The following is a 26012-nucleotide window of genomic DNA, read 5'->3' on the forward strand; positions in this document are numbered from 1 at the left end:
ATTGATAAAGCAGGTTCCCCTCTACCAGATGCTGGATGAAATGGAGCCAAACCAGTGGGAGCAGGAGGAGGGGCAGGAGGAGGAGGAGAAGGTCAATCAGGGCTGGGTAGTTCTGACAAGGAGGCTTAGAGAGACAGGGGAGCAGGGAGAGAAGAAGACATTTCAGTGTTTTTAAAAATTCAGTAATGGTTTTAGAGTGCTTTTTATTTTCTTCCTCTCAGGGAAGAATTCTGTCAAAACCTCTTTTGGATGCTTCTGGGTGCCATTGGAAGTAACTCTCTTAATTATTTTATTTGATTCCATAGCTGGCTTTTTAAAATTGTGCATATAAATAAACTAATCTAGCTATTTCAAAGATAATTCTCTTTGATCATTGTAATTTAGGATCTTCTTAGGTCAAATAAGACCATTTCTCCAACTATCGACAGGAGGTGGCGCCATAAGTCTTGTACATAAACCCCGCTGGAGTTTCCAAAGGTGCATTGCTTAATGAGGGCTTGGTTATAGATGGATAATTGCTCATAATTTGGATTCTCTTTTAAAATGCCCAAAGGCTAAAAGGGAAAAGTGTTTGGGGTCCAGTGTGCTGCTTAGTAGGGATTATTCCTGGAGGTATCACCTACAAGTAGCTTCTTCCCTCTTACCTACCTCAGAGAAACCCAGACATTTCTGGGAGTTCAAGGCACTGGGTGACGAACCCCTTGTGTGTTGTGTGCCCCGGGGGTTAAGCAGCTCTCCCTGTGAGTTCTTCTCTGGGGTTTGTTGTGAGCTTCCACACCCTTGTGTTACCTCCATTGCCTAAGGTGCCTTTCAGCTGGGAGAAAGAGTGCTTTTTGTTTTCAGCTTATCACGTCCTCATTCCAAGCCTTTTACAAATTTTTGGTCACTCAAGAAGAAACTTTAAATCTCAATGTTAACCAAGATCCAAAGCCTGTCTGGTTTAAAGCCACAAATTTGGCTTAAGCCACAAACATTCACTTTCTCCTTTTAAAAAGAAAACTGCTTTCTCTTTAACCAAACGTCAAATGAGAAAAAAGGTTACAAACTTGAGCAAGTAAAAAATGTCCAATGAGAGAAAAGGTTACAAACTTGAGCAAGTAAAATGTCCAATGAGAGAAAAGGTTACAAACGAGCAAGTAAGACGAACGAAAACTTAACCTAATAGAAAAGTGAAACCACAAACCTGCCAATAGCAGAATCTTTAGAGAAATGACGCCAAACTCCTGCCTTAAAGCCCTAAATGGCGGCTTCAATATCAGCCCCACTGAGCATGAAATTCATTTACTTAAATAAAATCTGAATCTCAGCCCAAACCTGGGAGATTCAAAACCTGAGAGCGGTCTTACCAAAGACGCCCGTATGTCTGGTGAAGTCAGTTGGATGCAAGCAGTTTGTGCTGGTACCAGGGCCCCAGCTACTGATGAAGTGGCAGGAGTCCACGGAAGCCTACTTCGAAGTTCCCGGGGCTTCCAGGGGAGGTGAGAACACAAGTGATGGGAGAGCCTGGGGAGGGACTGTCTGGTGAGTAAAGGTTGTGCTGCTCTGTGGATGAAATGTCTCTGAGGTCGTAAACATCTCAGAGCCGCCTTCGGGAGAACGGGTGATAGTCATCTGGGCTGATGTCACCTCCAGTGTCCTCTCCTGTGATCTGTGTTAATCTTCCCAGATTGACGAGATTCCTGGGGAGGCGATTCATGACAGCTGGGTTCCTTTTGGAGGATCCGTCTTCAGGCAGGTAAGGGGAGCTCAGAGGAAACCTCTGCCTGCATCCGCTGATTCCCAAGTGCCCTCAGCTCACAGGGATCAGCACTCCCAAGTGCCATGGGGGTGGCATTTCCTGAACTCCTTCAAAGCAATAACAACAGGCTGGGCGTGGTGGCTTACGCCTGTAATCCCAGCACTTTAGGAGGCTGAAGTGTGAGGATTGCTTGAAGCCAGGAGTTCAAGACCAGCCTGGGCAACATAGGGAAACCCTGTCTCTACAAAAAATTAAAAGAAAACTTAGCCAGGAATGGCAGTGCACACATGTGGCCCCGCCTACTCGGGAGACTGAGGTGGGAGGAGTGCTTGAGCCAGGGTGGTTGAGGCTGCAGGGAGCTGTGATTGCACCACTGCACTCCAGCCTGGGCAACAGAGTGAGACTCTATCTCAAAACAAACAAACAACAACAACAACAAAAGTGAAACAATAACAACAACTTTTACAAAACGGACATTTGGGATCTACATGCCACACTCCTAAATGCGTCTCTTAAGCAACAGGTGTCACAGTCTTAAACCTTGTTGTCCTTACCCTCTTCATTCTAGGCACCTGTTTCATTCCAGGTAGGGCTTCCTCCTGGTTTCCTAACACAGCGGGTTGAGATGAACAGCAGAGAAGGACACTGCACACCTCTGCAGGGTCTCCCCTCTGGCCCACCAGCCCTCCCTTCTCCAGCAGTGAAGACCTCACTATGTCATCCAGGCAGGAATAATATAGACAGAAACCCCAGAAGCCCCAAAGCTCTGAAGCCTAAACCACAAGCCCCACGAAGTTCCACAGGGCCCACTGGGCAGAATGGCGTGAACCTTCAGGGTTTGTTTGGTTTTATGAACCATTTAGTCATTCTTTCTCCTTCCTCCCATGGTAGCACTAAAATACATTCTCAGGCTCCCAGGTATATACAGGGGGGATGGAGAGGCGAGGATATTCCTGATTGGAAAACAAAACAAAACCTACCTTTACTAATCTCAATATACAGATTAGGCTAATCAGATTAAATAATTCTGAAAGTTTTCAAAATTTCATTGTTAGATTTTTCATTATTTTAGAGAAGAGGTCTTACTCTGTTGCCCAAGCTGGACTCAAACTCCTGGGCTCAAGCGAACCTCCTGCCTCAGCCTCCTGAGTAGCTGGACTACAGGTGCGCACCACCATGCCTGGCTGAAATTGGTTTTTATTGAGGGTCTTGATATGAAAAAAAAGTCTTTGAATCTTAATGTTACTTTTTCATTTCTTCTTGGCAACCAAAGCATCCATGTTTTAATTTTTATTTGTTTATTGTTGGCTGGAGAGCACTGCCTTCCTCATGTACTATGATGCATCAAGCCCTCTCCCCAGCCTGAAGAACACCATGTTCCTCTTAGCGATCATCAGTAACAAGGCGTGCCACTCAAAGAACTACAAAGATAAGGGTTTGGGGTTTGTGCTGGGGAAAGCTCATGACACTAGCTGCAGGAATAGAGGACTGAGCCTCCCAAGTCCTGGAAAGCAGAGGGAGGATGCCCCGCTCTGATTTCCTCAGCACCTTTGCAGAGCTCTTGGTCTCCTGCCTGTGCCCTGCAGGCCTGACTCACCCTCCTCTCTGCACGTGAGACTGCACACCTCCTATCGTGTTTATTGACGCATGGCAGCCTCAGCCCTCCATTTCATGTGACCTCCCAGCTTTGCTCTCTACAACACCTAACCCAGTCAGTTTCTGTGTCCTACTTCAAAATTGCTGGGAGAAAAAAAAGTCTGATTGGCATTTGAGTTTGAGAACGAAGGCTTGAAAGAGCCAGTTTGAAGAATGGGAGCAAGGCCTGGCTAGAGCACTGGTCGACAAACTTTTCCTGTAAAGGGCTGGGTAGTAGATATTGCAGGCTTTGCAGGCCATGAAATCCACGCTGCATTGTAGTGGCATGCAAGCTGCCATAGCCAATCTGTAAATGAATGAGTGTGGCTGGGTCGCATTAGCATTTTATTTCCAAAAATAGCAGGTGGCCAGATTTGGCCCATGGACTGTAATTTTCCAATTCCTGAGATACTAGAAACAGAAGTGTTTTGTTGTTGTTTTAACTAACTGTTTATTGAAGTACAGCAAACAGAAAAGTATACACATTATAGCATTGTATGAACTATCACAGAGTGACTACACGCATGTAACCACCAACTATGTGAAGAAAACATTGCCTGCATCCCAGAAACTATGTATGCACCCTTACTAGTCACTAATCTCACACTCCTCCCCAAAAGTAACTAAAACTCTGATTTGTATTGTCAGTGGTTTCTCCTGTTTTGGACTTTATATAAATGAAGTCATATTGTATGTATTTCTACTTTCTGTCTAACTTCTTTGTACGATATTCTCCCAGTGGAATTCATCTGTATTGTGGTTTGTACCAATGGTTCATTTCTTTTTATTGTTATTATACTATTTTATTGCATTACTATAATAGTATTTATTTCATTCTACTGTAGATGGACATTTAACATTGTTTCTAGTTTGGGGCTGCTGCATGTCTTTGGATGAATATGTGTACACATTTTTGTTGGAAATAGAATTGCTGGTCCAACATAGATAGATAGATAGGTAGGTAGATACATAGATAGATAGATAGATTTATTATTGAATATATATAACAAAATGTTCTTATTGTTCATTATAATTTCCAAATGACATTTTTTTTCTATTTGGTGTGGAATAACTTTCATATCTTCCATTAATTTTTTTAGACATAGTTATTTTATTTGAACATGTTTTTGATACCTGGTTTAATGTCTTTGTCTAATAAGTCCAACATCTGGGCTTACTCTGGGACAATTTCTTTTGACTACTTTTTTATGTTTATAGGCCATACTTGCCTGTTCTTTTGTGTGTCTCCTAATTATTTGGTTGAAAACTAGACACTTTAAATAATATATCGACTCTGGAAATTAGAGTTGTTGCTGTTTTTGTGATTGCTGTTGTGGTGGTGGTTTATTTGTTTAGTGATGTTTCTGGATTGGTATTGTAAAGTCTGTATTCTTTTTTGTGTGCAGCCACTAAAGTATTTACTTGGTTAGCTTAGTGGTCAGCTAATGATTGGACAGAGAATTCCTTAAATGCCTTCAACCAATAAGCCTCCCCTTACTCATGGGCTGTTTGTTAGGGTATGTCTTCAATGTCCCTGCAATTCACAACTCCACCTTAGTCTTCACTCCTGCTTGATCAGACCCTCAAGAGCCACTGGAGTAAGTACTTAGGGCCTTCCTGGTCTCTCTTGGGCCTGCATGCAGCCGTGCACACAGGAGGCCTTCTAATCCCCCAGGAATAAGTTGGAGCTTTTCAAAGCCCCTAAGAATATCTCTGTCCCTAGACTTTCCTTGTAAGTTTTATATCCAATTTCTTTTTTCTTTTTTTTTTTTTTTGAGACGGTGTCTCGCTCTGTCACCCAGGCTGGAGTGCAGTGGCACAATCTTGGCTCACTGTAAGCTCCACCTCCTGCGTTCACGCCATTCTCCTGCCTCAGCCTCCCGAGTAGCTGGGACCACATGTGCCCATCACCACGCCTGGCTAATTTTTTGTATTTTTAATAGAGACAGGGTTTCACCATTTTAGCCAGGATGGTCTCGATCTCCTGACCTTGTGATCCTCCCGCCTTGGCCTCCCAAAGTGCTGGGATTACAGGTGTGAGCCACCATGCCCGGCCTTTTATATCCAATTTCTTATCTGCCCTAAGTGGCACCACCACTTTTGACAGCTGGGATGTTGAACAGTTAGTGCTGATTGATTTTCACAAACACCCTGGGGATGGGGCTTTCCTCACTGGGAGATCTGAATCAGGTCAAATAAAGGTGAGCCTTGTGAATGGGGCTTGAATAGGAGCTGCCAGCCCAGGAGAAAGATTGATGATTCTCTGGGAATGAGGTTTTTGGGGCTCTGAAGCTGTCCTGCCCCTCTAGTCCGTCCATTAGGCTGTTAGTTTTCACTACTACCACAGTTCCAAGGCTGCTGTTTTTCAAGCTGCTGCAGAGCTGATGGTGGTTGAGGGGGTGGGACTGGGGAAGAGGCAAAGTTAAAATTCCACAAAGCCTGCTGTTTACTGAGTTTCAGCCATTTTCTTTAACAAACACTCTGAATTGTTCCAATCCTATTGTTAATATCCAGAGTTCTGAAAAAGTGGATTTTGACAGCTTATGCTACGTCCCTTCTCTTATGGAGGCACAGATTCTTGGAGGGCCCTCCACCATCAGTTCACACATCCTTCTCCAGGCATTATGGCTGGTGGTTTTTATTTTTTACCATGGTAAATTTTAAATCTTTTCTAGGCCAAATTTTTTTTTAGTATAATAAAAGACACAGAAAAAAAAGCATACACAGACACACAGTAACACACATACACAGAGGTACATTGGCCTATTATTTAATTCTATATGTGGATGTTGGGTTTTGTGTTAGTCTGTTCTCATGCTGTTGTAAAGAACTGCCAAAGACTGGGTAATTTATAAATGAAAGAGGTTTAATTGACTGACAGTTCAACAGGGCTGGGGAGGCCTCAGGAAACTTACAATCATGGTGGAAGGTGAAGCAAATATGTCCTTCACATGGCAGCAGGAAGGAGAAGCATCGAGCAAAGAGGGAACAGCCCCTTATAAAACCATCACATCTCATGAGAACTCACTCAATATTATGAGAACAGCATGGGGGTAACTGCTGCCATGATTCAATTACTTCCAACTGGGTCCCTCCCCCAACATGTGGGGATTACAATTCAAGCTGAGATTTGGGTGGGGACACAGACCCAGACCATATTATACACACTGGCCCCTCTCAAATCTTGTCTTTCTCACATTTCAAAACACAATTATGTCTTCCCAATGATTTCCCAAACTCTTCAGTCATTTCAGCATTAACCCCAAAGCCTAAGTCCATAGTATCTTCTGAGACAAGGCAAGTCCCTTCCACCTATGAGCCTGTAAAATCAAAAGCAAGTTAGCTACATCCTAGATAAATGGGGGTACAAGCATTGGGTAAATACGCCTGTTCCAAATGGAAGAAATTGGCCAAAATGAAGGGGCTACAGGCCCCATGCAACTCTGAAATCAAATAGGGCAGTCATCAAACCTAAATGCACCAAAATGATCTCTTTTGACTCCAGGTCTTACATACAGGTCACGCTGATGCAAGAGGTAGGCTCCCACAGCCTTGGGCAGCTCTGCCCCTGTGGTTTTGCAAGGTACAGCCCCCCACCCCCCGCCAGCTGCTTTCATGGCAGGCTTTGAGTGTCTTTGGCTTTTCCAGGTGCATGGTGCAAGCTATCAGTGGATCTACCATTCTGGGGTCTGGAGGATGGTGACCCTCTTCTCACAGATCCACTAGGCAATGCCTCAGTGGGGACACTGTGTGGGGGCTCTGACCCCACATTTCCCTTCAGCACTGCCCTAGCAGAGGTTCTCCATGAGGGCTCCACCCCTGCAGCAGACTTCTGCCTGGACATCCAGGCGTTTCCATACATACTCTGAAATCTAGGTGAAGGTCCCCAAACCTCAATTCTTGTCTAATGCACACCTGAGGGACTAACACCATGTGGAAGCTGCCAAAGCTTGGGGCTTCACCCTCTGAAGCAATTGCCTGAGCATGTATCTTGGCCCCTTTTAGCCGCAGCTAGAGCTGAAGCAGCTGGGATGCATTGCAACTAGTCCTCAGGATGCGCACAGCAGGGGGGCCCTGGACCTGGCCCATGAAACCATTTTTGCCTCCTAGGCCTCCAGGCCTGTGATAGGAGGGGCTGCTGCAAAGGTCTCTGACATCCCCCAGAGACATTTTCCCCATTGTCTTGGTGATTAACATTTGGCTCCTCGTTACTTATGCAAATTTCTGCAACTGGCATAAATTTCTCCCCAGAAAATGAGTTTTTCTTTTCTACCGCATTGTCAAGCTGCAAATTTTCCAAACTTTATGCTCTGTCACCTCTTGAATGCTTTGCTTTAGAAGTCAAAATTCTAAAACAGAATTCTAAAGAAATTTCTAAAGTTCAGAAATTTCTTCCATCAGATACCCTAAATCATCCCTCTCTAGTTCAGATATCTAGGGCAGGGGCAAAATGCCACCAGTCTCTTTGGTAAACTATAGCAAGAGTCAACTTCATTCTAGTTCCCAACAAGTTCTTCACCTCCATCTGACACCACCTCAGCCTGGACTTCATTGTCCACCTCACTATCAGCATTTTGGTCAAAACCATTCAATAAGTCTCTAGGAAGTTTCAAACTTTCGCATATCTCCTTGCCTTCTGAACCCTCCAAGTATCTAGGAAGTTCCAAACTTTCCCACATTTTCCTGTCTTCTTCTGAGCCCTCCAAACTGTTTCAATCTCTGTCTATTACCAGTTCCAAAGTTGCTTCCACATTTTTTGAGTATCCTTATAGCAGCACCTTACTCTCTGTGGTACCAATTTACTGTATTAGCCTATTCTTACACTGCTATAATGAACTGCTGGAGACTGGGTAATTTATAAAGGAAAAGGTTTGACTTATACTTCCACAGGGCTGGGGAGGCCTCGAGAAACTTACAATCATGGCAGAAGTTGAAGCAAACACGTCCATCTTCACATGGTGCCCAAAAGGAGAAGTGTTGAGCAAAGGGGAAAAAGCCCCTTATAAAACCATCAGATCTCATGCGAACACACTCACTATCATGAGAATAGCATGGGGGTAACTGCTCCTGTGATTTATTTACCTCCCACGAAGTCCCTGCCCCAACACGTGGGGATTACATTTCAGGTTACAATTCAAGATAAGATTCGGGTGGGGACACAAAGACAGACCATATCAGGTTTTGAACACAAGGTTTAAGAGAAGTTTAAAGAAAGTCCTGTGGAAGAGCTAAATATGAATTCACAACAGAATCTCCCCTTGGCCAACCTCCTTGTCATCAGTTCACTGGCTAAACTAGTGCTCTGCATTTCCTTGTTTTTAAATTGTGATGAAATATACACAATACAGAACTTAACAATTTAACCATTTTTAAGTGTACAGGTTTGTTACTTTTAAGTGCATTCACATTGTTGTGCAGTCATCACCACCTCATCTCCATTACTTTTTTCATCTTAAAACTGAAACTCTATGCCCATTAAATAACTCTCCATGCTTCTCCCAGCCCCTGGAAACCACCATTCTACTTTCTGTGTCTTTATATTTGACTACTCTAGGAACCTCATGTAAGTGGAATCATACATTATCTGCCTTTTCACTTAGCATTATATTTTGAAGTGTAGAATAAATCATACACTATGTGCCTTTTGTAACTGATTTCTTTCACTTAGCAATATATTTCGAAGGTTCATCCATGTTGTAGTGTGTGTTAGAATTTTCTTCCTTTTTAAGGCTGAATGATATTTTTAAGGCTGAATGATATGCCCTTGTATGAATAGAACACATTTGTTTATTCATTCATCTAATGATGAACACCTGGTTTGCTTCCACCTTTTGTCTATTGTGAATGCTGCTACTATAAACATGGGCTTACAAATATCTTGAGGAGCCCCTGCTTTCAATTGTTTTGGGTATATACCCAGAAGTGGGATTGCTAAATCATATGTTAATACTATTTTTAATTTTTTGAGGGCATGCTGTACTGTTTTCCATTTTACATTCCCAACAGCAGTGCACACATGTCCAATTTCTCCAAATCCTCACCTACATGTGTTATTTCCTGCTTTTTTTTGACAGTAGTTATTCTAATGAGTGTGGAGTTGTTAGGGTCCAGCCTCAATGCCACCCACGGGTACCCAAAGTTTGGTGGCAACAAAGGAATGAGAAGAGACAAGTTAAGAGTGAAAGGTGGGGAGCCGGGGGCCAGTGCAAAATGTGGAGGCTGCAAAAGGCTCAGAGCTCTGGTTTCCACACTATTTATTGAGTACAATCACTTAGATCTGAGAAGCAGGGGTTCAGGGGTGAAATGGGGAAAGGCAGACAGTGTGTTATATGTGTAATGTATAGCAGTGGCGGTTTAAGTGAATCTCCTTTGTGCTCAAATAGTATATCTTTAGTTACTTGTTGGGAGCAGGCTTAACTAGGAGCCTGCATATCTAGCCACATTCTAATGCTTCATAGGAGTGTCTTTCTCCTTGAACACAGTGTTTATGGATAAGAGAGCAAGTCTTGCTCAGAGCATGGGAACATAGTGGCTATAAGAAGGCTTTCTTCTTCAGAGGCCTCTTGCGGCTTTCCGCAACTTATTGTCTCATATTTTTATGGCCAGTTTATGCAGGCACCCCATAAGCCTTTCTCCCAACATGGAGTGGTATTTTATTGTGACTTTAATTCACATTTCTCTAATGATTGGTGACACTGAGCTTTCTTTTTTTTCATGTGCTTATTGTCCATTTATATGCCTTCTTTGGAGAAATGTCTATTTCAAGTCTCTTACCCATTTTTTAATTAAGTTGATTCTTAGCTGTTGAGTCATAGGAGTTCCTTATATATTCCAGATATTAATCCTTTATCAGATATATGATTTGCAAACATTCTTTCCCATCTGATGGGTTGCCTTTTCACTCTGTTGTCTTTTAATATATAAACATTTTACATTTTGGTGTAGCCCAATTTATATTTTCTTTTGTTGTCTATGCATTTGGTGTTGTATCCAAGAAGTCATTGCCAAATCCAATATCATGAAGCTTTTCTATGTTGTCTTCTAAGAGTTTTATAGTTTTAGTTCTTAGCTTTAGGACTTTGATTCATTTTGAGTTCATTTTTGCACATGGCGAAAGGTAATGTTCCAGCAACATCCTTTTGCATGTGGGTATCCAGTTTTTTCCAGTAGCATTTGTTAGAATGACTGTCCTTTCTCCCATTGAAAATCTTAGCACCCTTGCCAAAAATCATTTGGCCCTATGTGCAAAGGTTTATTTCAGGACTCTCTATTTTATTTCAGTGGTCAATAAGTCTTTATGCCAACATCATACTGTCTTGATTGCTGTCACTTTACAATATTTTGAAATCAGGAAGTGAGACTTCCAACTTTGTTCTCCTTTTTCAAGATTATTTTTGCTGTTCACTCTTGAGATTCCATGTGAATTTTATGGTCAAGTTTTCTATTTCTGGAAAAAACGTCATTGAGATTTTGATAGGGATTGCATTGAAACCATAGATTGCTTTGGTTGGTATTGACATCTTAACAATATCAAGTCTTCCAATCCATGAACATGGGATGTCCTTCCATTTATTGGTATCTTCTTTAATTTCTTTTATCAATATTTTGTAGTTTTCAGCATACACATCTTTCACCTCCTTGGTTAAGTTTATTCCCAAGTATTTTATTCTTTTTAATGCTATTGTAAATGGAATTGTTTTAATTACCTTTTCAGACTGTTCATTGTTAGTATATAAAAACACAACTGATTTTCGTGTTGACTTTGTATTTTCTGGTTTATTAGTTCTGTCAGGTTGGTGTTTTTGTTTGTTTTGGTGGTATCTTTAGGGTTTCTACATACCTTTAGGGTTTGCTACATATAAGATCATGTCACCTGTGAACTACCCCATTAAGCTTTATATTTTAATTATATTTTATTTCTACATGTTGCTTTTGATATTTTTCAAATCTGCTGGGTCATTCTTCATAGTTTCTTATTTCCTGCTAATATTTTAAGCCTGCCTCAGGAGATATTAACTCTGTTGTGTTCTCTCATAATTCCAAATTATGTGGCTCTATTTCCTATTTCTGTGTCTGGTGTGTGCCCATTTTTGTTCATGATGCCTTGCTTCCTTGCTATTTTCTCTGTGGGATAAGTATGTGTTTAGTCCAAGATGGGGAGGGGGGTATCTCCAAGGAGGATTTGTAATTCCTTATGCAATTGCTTTAGGGTGCTACTAGCCTAAATTCTGAGCTTGAAGGGTTTTTGGACCATCCACGTATTGTGAATTAGTGCAGCAGCCCTAAGGTTCAAGACTGGCAGTGACTCCCAGGGGGCAGATTTATGTTTATTTCTATTTCATATTTATACCTAGGGCATAGCCCTTTGGGGTTCCAGTCTTAGGGAAGGAGGATCTTCTATTTGACTCCTCACTTTGGGCAGGTCCTGAACACTTACCTTCTCCACAGTGAGGCTGTGAAACTCAAGTTCAGCTGCTTGGACAAATGCTCTCAAGGCAATGGCCTCAGTGCTTAGCTAGTCCCTGAGTTTTCATCTTTACTTAGTTCTTGGCCTGAGTACTCCTGTTTTGCCAGCTCATGGGTTTATTTTCTATATCTAAGGTCAGCATTTTTAATTATCAGAAGGATAACTAGTCAAGGTAGCTGCCCACCATATTGCCAGAGATACAAATGTCTCCCTGAACACTTGAGGTCTCATACCATCAAAATTCTCATCTCACCTTGCCAACCATTCCTTTGATATCTTCCACTGACCACTGAGAATTGGTCTTCAAGCCCCAGTCCTTGGCAGTACAAAGGGTAATTAGGGAGTGTTGACCTACAATTACCTAATGCCACTATGATAACTCCCCAGTAACGGAACTCAGCTTACATGCTTACCCAAATTGCAGCCTTAATTTCACTATAAAATTTTCTCTGGCTGCCTTACCAAGTTCATTGTTTATATCATTATCACTAATTTCTTTTCTCCAAATGTAAAATTTTTAGTTTAAATCATGAACAAAGCAATGTTGTTTTCCTTTGAAACACCCCCTTTTTCTCTAAGTCTATCCTAATTCCAGGTCTTACTACTTCTTATAGAGGTGAATCCAACATGTTTTGTTCACTTACCTGCCTTCACTGTGTCTACTTTCAAATTAATCTTTCTGGAATAGTTTTTATTGTATCCCCTCCCCCCACAAAAAAATTAAACTATTCCTTATTTTCCCTCTATGATAATTAGTTCAACACATTTTGAGCAAATGCCTATAAAATGCCAAGCAATCTACAAAAATTTGGGATACTGTCAGTTTTCTATTGCTGCTGTAACAAATTGCCACAAATTTAGTGGCTTAAATGAGAACAACTAAAAACTATTGTTTTACAGTTCTATAGGTCAGAAGTCTGGTGGAGTCTCATTGGAATAAAATCACTCTTAGTTCCTTGCATCTGTAGGACTAAGGTTCCATTTTCCAAACCACTTTCCTGTCTTCCTCTTCCACTGTGAGGGGTTCACGTGATTCACTCGGGCCTTCCTGGATAATTCTGCCTTCCTCTTCCACTGTGAGGGGTTCACATGGCTCGCTTGGGCCTTCCTGGATAATGCAGGCTCATCGCCCCATCTCAAGGTCCTCAACCTTAATCACACCTGCAAAGTATCTTTTGCCACTAAGCTAACATAGAAGCCACAGGTTCTGGGGATTAGGTCTAGGACAGGGATTCCCCAGCCCCCAGGTCACGTACCAGTACCAGTCCACGGCCTGTTAGGAACTGGGCTGCACAGCAGGAGCTGAGATGTGGGTGAGTGAGCATTACCGCCTGAGCTCTGCCTCGTATCAGATGACTGGCAGCATTAGATTCTCATGGGAGCACGAACTCTATTGTGAACTGCACATGCCAAGCATCTGGGTTGTGTACTTCTTATGAGAATCTAATGCCTGAAGATCTGAGGTTGAACAGTTTCATCCTGAAACATCCCCTAAACCCCTACCCAGTCTATGGGAAAATTATCTTCCATGAAACCACTCCCTGGTGCCAAAAAGGTAAGGGGCTGCTGGTCTAGGGTATCTTTGGGGGGCTATAATTCCACCTACCACAGATAACATAGGTGAAGAAGGCCTCAATCTGTCTCTGAGGCTTCATTAAAGCAGAGAGAAACAGAGTGCGAACAAGTAACCACTCACCTCTAAGACATCTATTCCATTGTATCAGAGAGGGCTGAGGACACAAGGAGGAAACTAGAAAGAATGTTTATAAAGATCAGGAGGGCCTTACAGTCTAAATGAGGGGAAAGCTTGCCAGATAGGAATGGGAGTTCTTCTAATAGGAAGAGATAGCATATAAAGTGAGAGAGGCCTGTGAAGTGTTTGGCAAGCTTGGGTAATCACAACTGATTCCATGTGACTAATGGGAGTAAGGGGGTGGGATGGTGACATTACAAGAGATTAAGATGCTGGCCGTGGTGGCACGCACCTGTAGTCCCAGCTGTTTGGAAGGCTGAGGCACGAGAATCGCTTGGGCCCGGGAGGTGGAAGTTGCAGTGAGCCAAGATCATGCCACTGCACTCCAGCTAGCACTGGAGTGAGACTCGATCTCAAAAAAAAAAAAAAAAAAAAAGATGTGAAACATCTCATCTTGGACTCTGTTTTTCTTTTTAGCATTAATATGAGAAACAGAATCTTATTTCAGGAAAATTACTCCTGGAACAGTACAGAGGTCAACCTGAAAGGAAAGCGACTGGAGAAAAGGAGACAAATGTAAAACCTTGCTAACATTTACAAGAGGAAAAGAAATGAACACAGTGAGCATGGGGAGAGGTAGATATGAACAGCTCTGCAGTTGGAGGAACAAACCTTGGAAATAAGGAGAGGTGACCTGTGTTTAGCTGCACCCCTAGAGGGTGGAATCGGCTGAGGAGCAAGCCCAGCAACACTGAAGTTTAGAGATGGAGCGGCTGGGCGGTGGGCGAGAGAAACTCTTCGGGGACACATGTGGTTCATTTCAGGAGGTAGCTAAACTTTCTACAAAGTTAGTACGTAATTATGCACTTATTTTTTAATTCAACAAAGTAATTTGGGAGAGCTTCATGGGGAGCAGCACTGAGGTTTAAAGAGCTGAGGATACAATTATCTTCATTTAACTTACTTTCTATGCTAAAATATTTCTTAAAGTTGTGCAGCTATTACTATTCAAATATTTCCTTAAATTACCAAATATGTGCTAGATTGACATATGTTGTTTAACTTTTCCTAATGAGACTAAACTCCTAGAGCTAGGATACGCAGTATTTCTTCCAAGTTTCCTCTCAATACCTAGCAGATAGATTAAAAACACACTTTTTGTGAGCTATCAGGTAGATAATTTTAATTATCCTCCACAAAGAAACAATCTTGGGATGATTTGGATGGATTATCTATGTCTTCATCATTGGCATTCACATTGCCTGCCATTCTTACTTGCCAGTGTTACAGAATTCAGGGTATACTGAGGTGGCAGCTCGGTGATGGACAGCTGTTCATCTTCTCAGTGATCAGCCACCCCTGGTCACTGCACGCTGGAAAAGTACCTAGTGCAAGGGAAGGACCTCCATTTTTAATTGCACTTTATGTTAACTTCAAAACTGGCACTAATTCAGTTATTGGAAGACACTTAACTATCTTTTGAATAATTTGAGTATATAAACATACATAATATCCTTTTTCAACTCTAAGTGGTGTGAAATCTAAACAGATCAAGTACTTCCAATGAAAATTTCAGAATTGAGATGTTGTCTAAGTGTAAAATATACACTGGATTTTAAAGACTTGGCATCCCTCAAACAGTAAAATATCTCAGTAATTTCTAAAAATATTGATTACTTCTGGCAGAAGCAATATTTGGATGTATTGTCTACATATTAAAACTAATTTTAAAACATTTATTGTAGCTACTAAAAATGTTTAAATTACACATTGTTCCCATTATATTTCTATTAGATGACACCGAGCCAGATGAAAATAGGATTAAATGAGATTTTCATGTAAGAAATAATTTGTCCGATCTAATCATTTTTTTCTAAGAAGTATTTACTTGAAATCTTTTTATTTTTATATGTTCATCTAAGTCCCTCTTAGTCACCAAATCAATGCTTAACAGCTGTGCAAGCCAGTTGGCTTTAGACAGCTCCTGGAGTTTTTAAGGATCATTTCTTGGCAGCTTTAGAAAAAAAAGCACTAATTGAAAGGTTAATCAAATCAGTCATATTTGTATGTTAGTTATATAAACACCCTGTCTCCACCAAAGATTAAACAGACGCATTATACTCTACCCAGAAGGCCCATTTATTCTGTAATGATTGTCACTTGCCTTCAAGCTTCTAAGTAGTAGGGAAGTACTTTGAATACTTTGCAAATGAAAACTCTATTCTGATTTATGAAATGCTTCCACACTGCCAGGATTCTACAGAATCTAAAATATTTTATAGCAACACCAATTCTACCTGTGGTACACGAGGGGAAAAGGTCAGTTCTACATCTACTCAAAGATAAGTCAGTATCTAAGTTTATTTAGGCACAAAAATATAAGCTTAAAAATAGACATATTTTGAGGCACAATGTTGGTTAAAAAACAGCTCTGAATGTCTGCGACAGCACTGGTCAGCACGATCTAAAGATATTAGCAGTTACTGCCCTGCTCATCTTTAATAAACAGGCGGTCTCCTACCATTTTATCACACCTATGATCCGACAGGACGTGTACTGCAACAGGGTCTGGAAAGAAGCAGGATGGATGCAAGTTCCGTAGCGTCACTGGTTCTCACCGGTTGCGCCTGTGCTTAGTGATTGCAAAATAATCTGAAGCCACCCCTGCCTGGGATGGAGTTTATTACGGTGACAAAAAAATGGCTGGCTTCTAGAAATTATTTCTTGAGGTAAAAATTGACTGGAAAATATTTTGTCTTGAAATTACTTAAAATGTGATCCGGTTTGATGCAAATTATAAGTTATGCAAAAAATGTGGAATAATAAAGGATTACTCAATTCTAAGTTCAAAAGTACATTTATTTAAAATGTGGGCAAGATATCAATATAAAAGAAAACAGAGTATAAGAAATAAAAATAATCAAAGTACAAAACATTTCAAATCTTTAACATCCATAATTTAGAGATAGCAAGGTCTTTATTTACACCATTTTATTTCTAGTTGAAGTCCCGTAACAGTTTTGTGAAAACATTTAAAAACCTGGCAAATGAAGCATAAAACCTAATGTGGGCTCTTAAAGTCATATAATACAAAACATAATTTATGTTTCCTCAGAATAAAATTGCACATCTTAAAAAGATGCAGTATATTTATTATATCTGTCTTCCTGCTTCACAGTCTGATCCCCCAGGAAAGCAGCTGGAAAACAAGAGCATGTGAAGGAAGCGCGGCAGCTCCTCGCCAGCCAGACAGCCAGCCCCGCACCACAGGAGTCGACATGCACGGCAGCCTAGACGCCATCAGTTAAACTTATATGTAGGCTTGTTGAGGAAAACGACTTTCAAACACAAGGCAAAAGAAAAACATGAAACCAAGGGTTCCAACATTCATCACCCAGTTTCAGAGACACCCTTGTAGGAATGCTACAGCCTCTTTCTTACCCATTCAAACCAGTCGCTCTGCTGCATACCCACATCACAGGAGGCCCTCAGCCCCGACACACAGGCTCGCTCAGCCCAGGGACATCAGCACCTGTGCCAGCTCCGCAAGGTATCCACCACGTGGCCAGAACTGAGGCCCAGCAATAGCTGAAATGTCCTTTAAATTAACATGTACAACACACAACCCCCAAAAGCTGACATCCCCAAAGCCCCACCACAAATAGCTGACTCCTACTTATACCTGCAGGAGCAGGTACTGACCTCTGCAATTCTAAACCGTCCACTTTGGGCAAAATTCATCAAGCTATGGATATGAAAAAAGGCCCCCAAGGTAATACTCATAAGTCTGTATGACTTTTAAAGCAATTTCTTCTGAAAGTAAATGTAGTGTAGAATAGGCTTTCACAAATACACACATGAATGCTAGGAAAAAGTCTGGAAAAAATGCAAGAGTACATGTTGTATAAAAACCAAATGCTTATAGCATATCTGTAAAAATTTAACAGGCCTCTTATCATTCCTATCAGTAGCTCCTACAATAATTTTCTAATAGATGGCGGTATGGAATACAGCAAGCTCTGGTATGAATGGTAAGAGGGTTTCTGCACCAAGCCTCATTCCAACTAGACAGGCTATTTATGGCTAAACATGACATTGGATTCTGGGACTGAGGCAAATTTTACTTCTTTTTTTTTTTTTTTTTTGAAGACAGAGTTTCGCTCTTGTTGCCCAGGCTGTAGTACAATGGCGCGATATTGGCTCACTGCAACCCCTGCCTCCCAGGTTCAAGTGATTCTCCTGCCTCACCAAGTAGCTGTGATTACAGGTACCTGCCACCATGGCCAGCTAATTTTTTCTATTTTTAGTAGAGCCGGGGTTTCACCATGTTGGCCAGGCTGGTCTCGAACTCCTGATCTCAGGTGATCCACCTGCCTTGGCCTCCCATGCTGGGATTATAGGCATGAGCCACCACGTCCGGCCAAATTTTACTTCTTAAAAGTGCTTTTCTCTCAGTGATATCAAGGTCTTCTGTCTACTATTATAACCATAAGCTCTTTAGCGTTAAGAGGAAAATGTTTGATAAATGTAATTAACTGGATGAATGTCAGTGTATTTAAATGTAAATATACTTAAATGTAATTACCTGGATGAAACAGGCACACACGAAGAGAAAAAAACTCGGCAAGGATGGGTATCATTCTGACCTCTGTGCCTTACTGAAGCAGTCCTATCCCAAACACAAAATTCCCCTGCTTAAGGAAAGGTCCACTGAGGTTGACACTGGTCAGAGGCGGCAGAGGCTCCCACCCTCACAGAGAAGAGGAGCTCGGCCCTCCAGCCTCATTGCAGGAGGCCCAGGGAGAAGTCCTGAGAACAGCCCTGAGAGAAGGTGCTCTGCAATGGGAAACGGAAGTGGAAACAGAATTTTCCCATAAGGACCTGTAAGGCATGTTTTGCTTCACTGATAGGCTGTTCCTACATTAAAATAATAATTCAGAGATTTTTAATAAGGAATTCAAATAACAGATGATGAGCTTTATTTTTTCCTGAATGTCTGAAATAGAAAAAAGCCTAGGTGTCAATATTCTAAAGACTGACCTTTGCATTTTCCTGACATGTTGATGAAGTATTCATTCTGCCGCTTCCATTTAGTAGTAATTTATCTCCCATCCCAAAGTTCCTGAGTACAAAGACTATATACGAACTAAATTTCATTTGGAAAACTACAAACTCAAAGGTGAGCTGATAAAAAGAAACATATATTTATTTTTGCAATTATTTTCTATTTTATCTAATTGTCAAATTCTTTAATACCTCCATAAACTAGACAGTATAGATCCTAATTAACATCACCTATTAAAACTGAACTCTCAGTAAGTTAAGAGAATATTTTTACTAGCAACTCAAATGAATATTCTGAAGAGAAAATAATTGTTAACTGCATAAATCACAATAGCAAAGAAAGGAAAAATGGCTTACAAAACAGGAAAGGTACTGCCTTATTAACCTGGGAAATCCATTTCATATCTAACCCATCTACTTTTTATTCTCTTTTGAAAAGGATATGATTCATAGTCCAGCGTTTGAGTGAGCACTCCAGTCAGAACGAACTCTGCATTGTGAACATCTGAACAGGGTGGAAAGAGACACTTGTTAGAGATCCACTGCTGTGCGTGCACACATACTCACACAGGTAAGCGGGGAAACGTACCTATGCCTCTGGCAAAATATTCTCGGCATAAATGAAGGTCATTTTCACAGGATATTAAAATTATTTCCGACAAACTCTAAGGAAAAGAAAATGAGTTTCTCAGTGACCGAACACTGAATGTGATACAGGGCAATGACGGACTCGCTGGCGGACTCCACTCTACCCACCGAGTTCTGCTTGTGCTCCATGAGCTTCCGGAAAGATGGCTGCTTGGATAACACCTTTCCTCCTGCACACTCTACAATTGCCTTCATAGTAGAAAGACTTGGGCAGATTCCAGGTGTGATGTAAAAATATTTTGCCTAAAATTAAATGAAAATATATGTATTATGTTCTTAAAATGCTTTAATTTTTAGAGTACATAATTTTCATAGATTCTGCCCTGAGATTTTTGACAAAATTTCAAATTTTATGACATTATGAAGGTACTATTCTCCTACTAGCACTCAATCTGAAGTGGAAGAGGAATCTAGCTATGTAAATTTGGAATGTAAGCATTTTCACATGTTAAGTATACCTGAAGATGATTTAAAGTAACCAGAACTTAAGTCCCTAAAACAAAGTGTTTTGTGAATAAGCAAGAATATTACAAATATTTTTCACAATTTCTATACAATTTTAAATCAGCATTATATTTCACCACACTTATCTGCCCAGCAACAGCCTCTGGCATAGCATGCTGCCTGGCTTATATCCCTTTTCTTTATTTTCTCCATATTATTTGAACTCAGAGCAGGAAATGATATTGATGCTTAAGATTTAATTATCTAACAAGATTGCTCCTGAGGATACCACAAAATACTATTCTGTCTGAAACTGCAAATAATTTCTAATTCCTGTTGACTCCTTAAGAAGGTTAAAGAACCGATTATCTTTATTGATTTACTTAGTTCTTTGGTACAAAAAAAATTCCTAGCTGTTCTAACACTTATCTAACATTTAAAAATCTTTTAGTACTGAATTATGTCTATGCACACACTGAATATTTTCCCAAGTATCTTCTCCAGCTGAATATACATTTACTGACAATAGTACGAAGTAAGCAATGTCCTCTAAAGATTTATTAAAAGCAGAAAAATGAACATGCCTCTTAACCAATTACTCAAAAACCTATTCTTTGAATAACTTATTTCTCATAGACGTATTTATTAAATTTGTGTACTTATTTTTAAACATTATAGTAAAGAAAAGTTCTCTAGAGATGTGCTGTGGTTCACAGGAGGAAGACCTCCAGTGGCAATGTCCAAGAAGGAAGCCAAGAGGTAAATGGGATGCAGGGTGAGCCCAGCTCCCCTGGAGGCGCACTTCCCACCAAATCACCTGGTAGTTCCCTTGAGCAGGTCCGTGTGTTATGCTTACTTGGACTGATTTACTTTTCCCTTAAAGTGTACCTTAAAGAGTGGAGAAACGTGTGCCCGTTTTAAGGATTCTTCCAAGCTGAAAGAGAAAAGTACTTCTGCCTCAGCATCTCGGAGAATGTAGTTCTGCTCATCTGGAAAACAGAACAGCACATACTCTGAAAAGTGTGGACACGTGAAGTGTGGCAAGTGTGACCCACAAAATTCTCGTCCATATTCAGGTACATAATATTACAGCTACATTTACCTGTACAGCCTTTGGATATTTAAATGTCACCATTATATTTCATTTACTTCCCTCTAAAAACAGCCAGACCAAAAAGACAGGCAGGTATTTTTTCTCCTAGATCAGTGGTAATTAACCATTTGGGGTCATAAACTCTTGAAAAAAACGGGCTGGGTGTGGTGGTTCATGCCTGTAATTCCAGCACTTTGGGAAGCCGGGGAAGGAAAGCTGCTTGATGCCAGGAGTTCGAGAACAGCCTGGGCAACAAAGTGAGACTTCATCTCTACAGAAAAATTTTAAAATCAGCTTGGCATGGTGGCATGTGCCTGTAGTCCCAGCTACTCGGGGGACTGAAGTGGGAGGATCGCTGGAGTCTGGGAAGTTCGAGGCTGTGGTGAGCCATCATTGCACCACGGCACTCCAGCCTGGGCAACAAAGTGAGATCTGGTCTCAAAATAATAGTAATATATATATTTTTAACAACAAAAATATAAAAAAAGAAAAAAAAATTACTGAAAAATATGAACCCTCTTCCCATAGCTGCTCCTCCCCTCTTTACCCCCCCACTATTTTAGGAAGTTCACCAACTTTCCAAGCCCGCAGATCTCAGGTTAAAATCTCCAGTCCTAGAAAGACAAGTTTCAAATAATCCCATCCAAGTGTATATTATATATATATGTTATATATATACACTAACTCCTCAAGGACTTGTAGGACATTGGAGTCATTTGGCTCATAATCAATTAGGTGAATTACCAAACTTTAAAGATTTACCAAACACACATTCAAGTATATAAAAGTATACAGCAATTTATAAAGGATAATTTTATCAATTTTTAAAGACTTCTGACAATTATTAATAATTGACAGATTTTCAGTTTTCATAGCAACATTTTAAGAAATGTGTCAAAAGTTAAAGATCACAAAATGTTTCAATCTTCCTATAAATATGCCTCATATTCAGAAAACCATTTCTCCTCCGCCGCCATTTCCTACCAACCATACAGCATAATAAGGCAGCTCAAACCCAATAATATATACATCAAAAGCAGAAAACAAGGAAAAGTGATTTGGGATTGGCAAACTGGGGTTGACAAGATGATACATATTTTAGGATTTGTGGGCTATGTATTATTTCTCCTGCATATTCCTCTTCTCTTTTTTAAGCAATATTTAAAAAATGTAAAAACCATTTTCAGCGTATGGACCAGTTTGCTGACTGCTGGGCAGGAGCAACCACATCATGACAGAAATGCAGGGATCTGTTCACCAACGGCCAGAAATACAAAATCAATCCCTGAGTCAACCAGCAGATAGAAAGGCTGCTTTTTAGGTGAAAGGAGAAAAAGAATGTCTAAAATTTGGAAAAACAAAAAATGATGAATTAAAAAAGGAACAAAAAAAGTACTGTTACACATGAGATGGTATATTTGAAGTGTTACTTTCAAAGCTGATATGCCTTCTGAAGAACTTGTGTGAGATCACCAAGAATAGTTAATGTTTATGATAGAGAAAACACCACCGGGCGCGGTGGCTCACGCCTATAATCCCAGCACTTTGGGAGGCCGAGGTGGGCGGATCTCTTGAGGTCAGGAGTTCAAGACCAGCCTGGCCAACATGGTGAAACCCTGTCTCTACTAAAAGATACAAAAAAATTTAGCCAGGCGTCGTCGTGGTGGGCGCCTGCAGTCCCAGCTACTAGGGAGGCTGAGGCAGGAGAATGGCTTGAACCCAGGAGGCAGAGGTTGTAGTAAGCCAATGGCACCACTCTACTCCAGCCTGAGCAACAGACTGGGTGAGACTCTGTCTTAAAAAGAAAAGAAAGTAATATTGAAAAATACAGTAATACAGCTAAGACGATCCTGTCACAGATGAGACATTGAGATTTTGGTTTTTTCAAACAGGGTTATGTTAACTTAGTAGTAGCAATGTAAAGACTCAACCTGAACATTAAACTTTTCATGGAAGTACAAAAGAAATGAGTATCCTAGAAATTGATTATAATATTGATGTCTCAAATTTTATGTAAGTTACACATAAATATAAAATCCCAAAAACATGCACCTACCAACACAGGTGGAGAAAAGAGTGTTTTCAACAAATGATGCTGGAACAACTGCACATCCATATGCAATAAAAGGAAGCTGGACACAGACTTTACCCTCTTTTAAAAAAAACTGACCCAAAAATGGAACACAGACCTAAATGTAAAATGCAAAACTATGAAACTCCTAGAAGATAACACAGGAGAGAATCTAAGGGACCTTGAGTTTGGCAATGACTTTTTAGATACAACACCAAAGACACAATCCATGAAAGAAATAAGAAGTAACCTGGACCTCACCTATTAGAATGGCCAAAACCCAGAGCACTAACACCAGCATATGCTGAGGAGGATGTGGAGCAACAGGAGCTCCCATTCACTGCAGGTGGGAATGCAAAATGGCACAGGCACTTCAGAAGACAGCCCGGCGGTTTCGTACAAGCTAAACATACTCTTACCATATGACCAAGCAATTGCAACCTTGTTGATTTACCAAAAGGAGGTGAAAACTTATGTCCACACTAAAACCTGTACATGGATGTTTTAGCAGCTTTACTGATAACTACGAAAATTTAGAATCAGCTAAGATGTCCTTGTGTAGGTGAGGGGCTGAACAGATACATTCTGACAATGGAATATTATTTAGTGCTAAAAAGAAATGCTTTATGAAGCCATGAAAAGACATGGAGGAAGCTGGGACGTATATTGCCAAGCAAAGAAAGCAAATCTGAAAATCCTATATACTGTATGATTCCCAATATGTAACATTCTGGAAAGGGCAAGACTATAGAAAGAATAAAAGATCAGTGGTTGCCAGGGTCAGCAGGCAGGAAGGAATGAGTAGGTGAAGCACAGAGGATTTTCAGGGCAGTGGAACAACTCCATATGACGCTGTAAAGCAAAATCATGTCCTTACACATTTGTTAAAACCCAATGACTGTTCAAGGCCAAGAGTGAGCCCTAATGTAACTATGGACTTTGGGTGACTGGCCAAGAGTGAGCCCTAATGTAACTATGGACTCTGGGTGACTAGCCAAGAGTGAGCCCTAATGTAACTATGGACTTCAGGTGACTGGCCAACAGGGAGCCCTAATGTAACTATGGACTTTGGGTGACTGGCCAAGAGTAAGCCCTAATGTAACTATGGACTTTGGGTGACTATGACCCAAATGTCAATGTAGCTTCATTAACAGTTAATAAACATTTCACTTTGGTGTGGGATGGTGACTGTAGTGGGGGTGGCGGTGTGTGTGCATGGGTATGGGCTGGGGTATATGGGAACTCACTGTACTTTCTGTAATTTTGCTGTGAACTTAAAACTGCCCTAAAAATTGTCTATTTTTAAAAAACAATAATTATAAACTGGAAAAATTCTCTTAGGAAATCCTAAAATATGGAAGATAAAATATGAAATGTTTTCTCAATATTAAATGTTTATAACAACCACTTTCTAACCCTCAGAGAGCAACACAGCAAATACTTATTAACAGTGCCATAAAGAAATAAAAGCTAGTTAACCAAAACTTCCCATCAAATAGGAACTGTAAACTTTATATACAGATAAAACAACCACATTTTCACAAACTGAAACTTGAAAAATTAAGTAAATTGTCATTCACTAAATTGGCTGCTTGGCAAACTAATTTTCAAAGAATTAGCATGTTCTTGGTTGGAAAAGAAAAAGAATAAGCAAAGTCAGAAAGTAACAAAAAAGATCTTTAAAGCTGGGTGTTGCCCAAAAGCAGCCGATGGAGCCAACCAGAGGCTGGAACATTACAGACCCGCTTTCCCCACCACCCAAGCTGGTGTATGCCATGCTCCCACAGCAGAAGCTAAAAAAGTACACTTACTATTTCTATTAACGAATAGACTATCTCCTTCTAAACTGTATAACATTATATGAAATTGGAAGCTAAAATGTTTGTAGTAATTGTTTCTACTATGTTCTTCTTCTGCCTTCATTGTTAAGTTTTATGTTTCATTAATACTTTTAGAGTCAAAAATTTTTCAAAATTTCAATTAAAAAAATTTCTAAATACCACTTAGTACATGCGAGCCGCATTATTTCACAGATTCTTTGCTAATTTTCCTCCCCTCTGAAATTTATTTATGAACCCACAATCAGTGTCTGTGGCACTTTGGTGGCCATTTGTGGACGTACGTGGACTGGAAAAGATTCAGTCACCCACATGAACATTCCTAGCCGGGAGGAACAAGGCCATGCCTTGCCTTCCTGTTCCAGCTGAAATGGTGAATAAGCATCCTTTTTGTGATCTATTTAGTGCTATTGCTTTCAAATTTGTGTGCTTTATGTTGGTGATTTTGCTGTTTAAAATGTCCACAGCCCTAAGTGCAAGAAGGCAGTGATGTGCCTTATGGAGAAAATATGTGTCTCAGGGAAGCTTCATGCAGGCGTGAGTTACAGTGCTGTGGATCATGAGTTCAATGTCAATGAATTAACAATATACATTGAATAAGGTACCTTTAAACAGAAACACACATAAAACAAGGTTATATATGATTGGCTCATGAAAATGTAGTGAACAGAGGCGCTCAGGAACCTAACCCCGTGTTTACCCAGAGACTACAGTACAGCATTCACTAACTCAGTGTCTGTGCAACTTTATAGAGCATAACTACCTGTATGACAAGAATTGCCTGAATATCATAGTTGAGGATTTAGTCTTTTCTTCAGATTAATGATTTATTCTTTCCTGAGTCTTACTGCCTTAGATATACAGAATCATAAAATTGTAACTTTACTTCTAGCTTTGCTATAAACAGCAATCTTAAGTATCTTTATTTTTCTGGGTCTTCTCATCTGTAAAATTAGACTACATGAACTTTAAGATATATACACTTCTAATTTATTTACATAAACATGAATTATATTTAAAATCTGTGGCCAAAAATGTGACATGAATCTAAAATATTTTAAATTTAAAAGATGGATTTAATGACGACTTGTGTCTGTTAAGTGATAAATAAGGTGAGTTTAGCCACAAGAGTGTAACGGGACCTAGTAGCGCCCCCTGCAGGCCTTGCTTGCTCCACAGCCACATGACTTGCTCTTCCCTTTGGCAGCTGTATCTTTCTGCTTAAGGGGTCGGGGGCGAGGGAGGCATAGGTGAGAAAGTGTGAGAACACGTCAATATAGGGCAAACAACTGGCACAGAAAAATGAGCATGTGGATGCTCT

The 26012-nt window shown here is 40.4% G+C and overlaps 1 protein-coding gene and 1 long non-coding RNA gene across 6 annotated transcripts in view; one reads left to right on the top strand and one right to left on the bottom strand.

Moving 5' to 3' along the window:
- Positions 1-726: 726 nt before the first annotated feature.
- LOC129398373 (uncharacterized) lies at positions 727-24859 on the top strand. 3 transcript variants are annotated; one of them, XR_010112814.1, is made up of 8 exons: positions 729-1478; positions 1667-1735; positions 16712-17305; positions 17683-17800; positions 19037-19168; positions 19315-20448; positions 20573-20765; positions 21970-24859. It is a non-coding gene; the product is annotated as an uncharacterized LOC129398373 (long non-coding RNA). The 3 variants fall into 3 exon arrangements; XR_010112813.1 differs by having other exon boundaries at positions 19268-20448; positions 20573-24859; XR_010112815.1 differs by lacking the exon at positions 17683-17800 and having other exon boundaries at positions 727-1478; positions 19037-20448; positions 20573-24859.
- The window catches only part of PAXIP1 (PAX interacting protein 1), a 59331-nt gene continuing 49690 nt past the window's right edge, over positions 16372-26012 (bottom strand). For all 3 annotated transcript variants that reach the window (XM_055115552.3, XM_055115553.2, XM_055115554.2), the window contains 5 exons: positions 20578-20678; positions 19354-19488; positions 19187-19262; positions 19038-19102; positions 16372-16845 (listed from right to left, as the gene is read on the bottom strand). In XM_055115552.3, coding sequence (XP_054971527.1) covers positions 16834-16845; positions 19038-19102; positions 19187-19262; positions 19354-19488; positions 20578-20678 — 389 coding nt within the window. In that variant the 3' untranslated portion in view covers positions 16372-16833. The remainder of the gene's footprint in view (positions 16846-19037; positions 19103-19186; positions 19263-19353; positions 19489-20577; positions 20679-26012) is intronic.

This window comes from Pan paniscus, chromosome 6 (genome assembly GCF_029289425.2).
Source record: "Pan paniscus chromosome 6, NHGRI_mPanPan1-v2.0_pri, whole genome shotgun sequence".
NCBI lineage: Eukaryota > Metazoa > Chordata > Mammalia > Primates > Hominidae > Pan > Pan paniscus.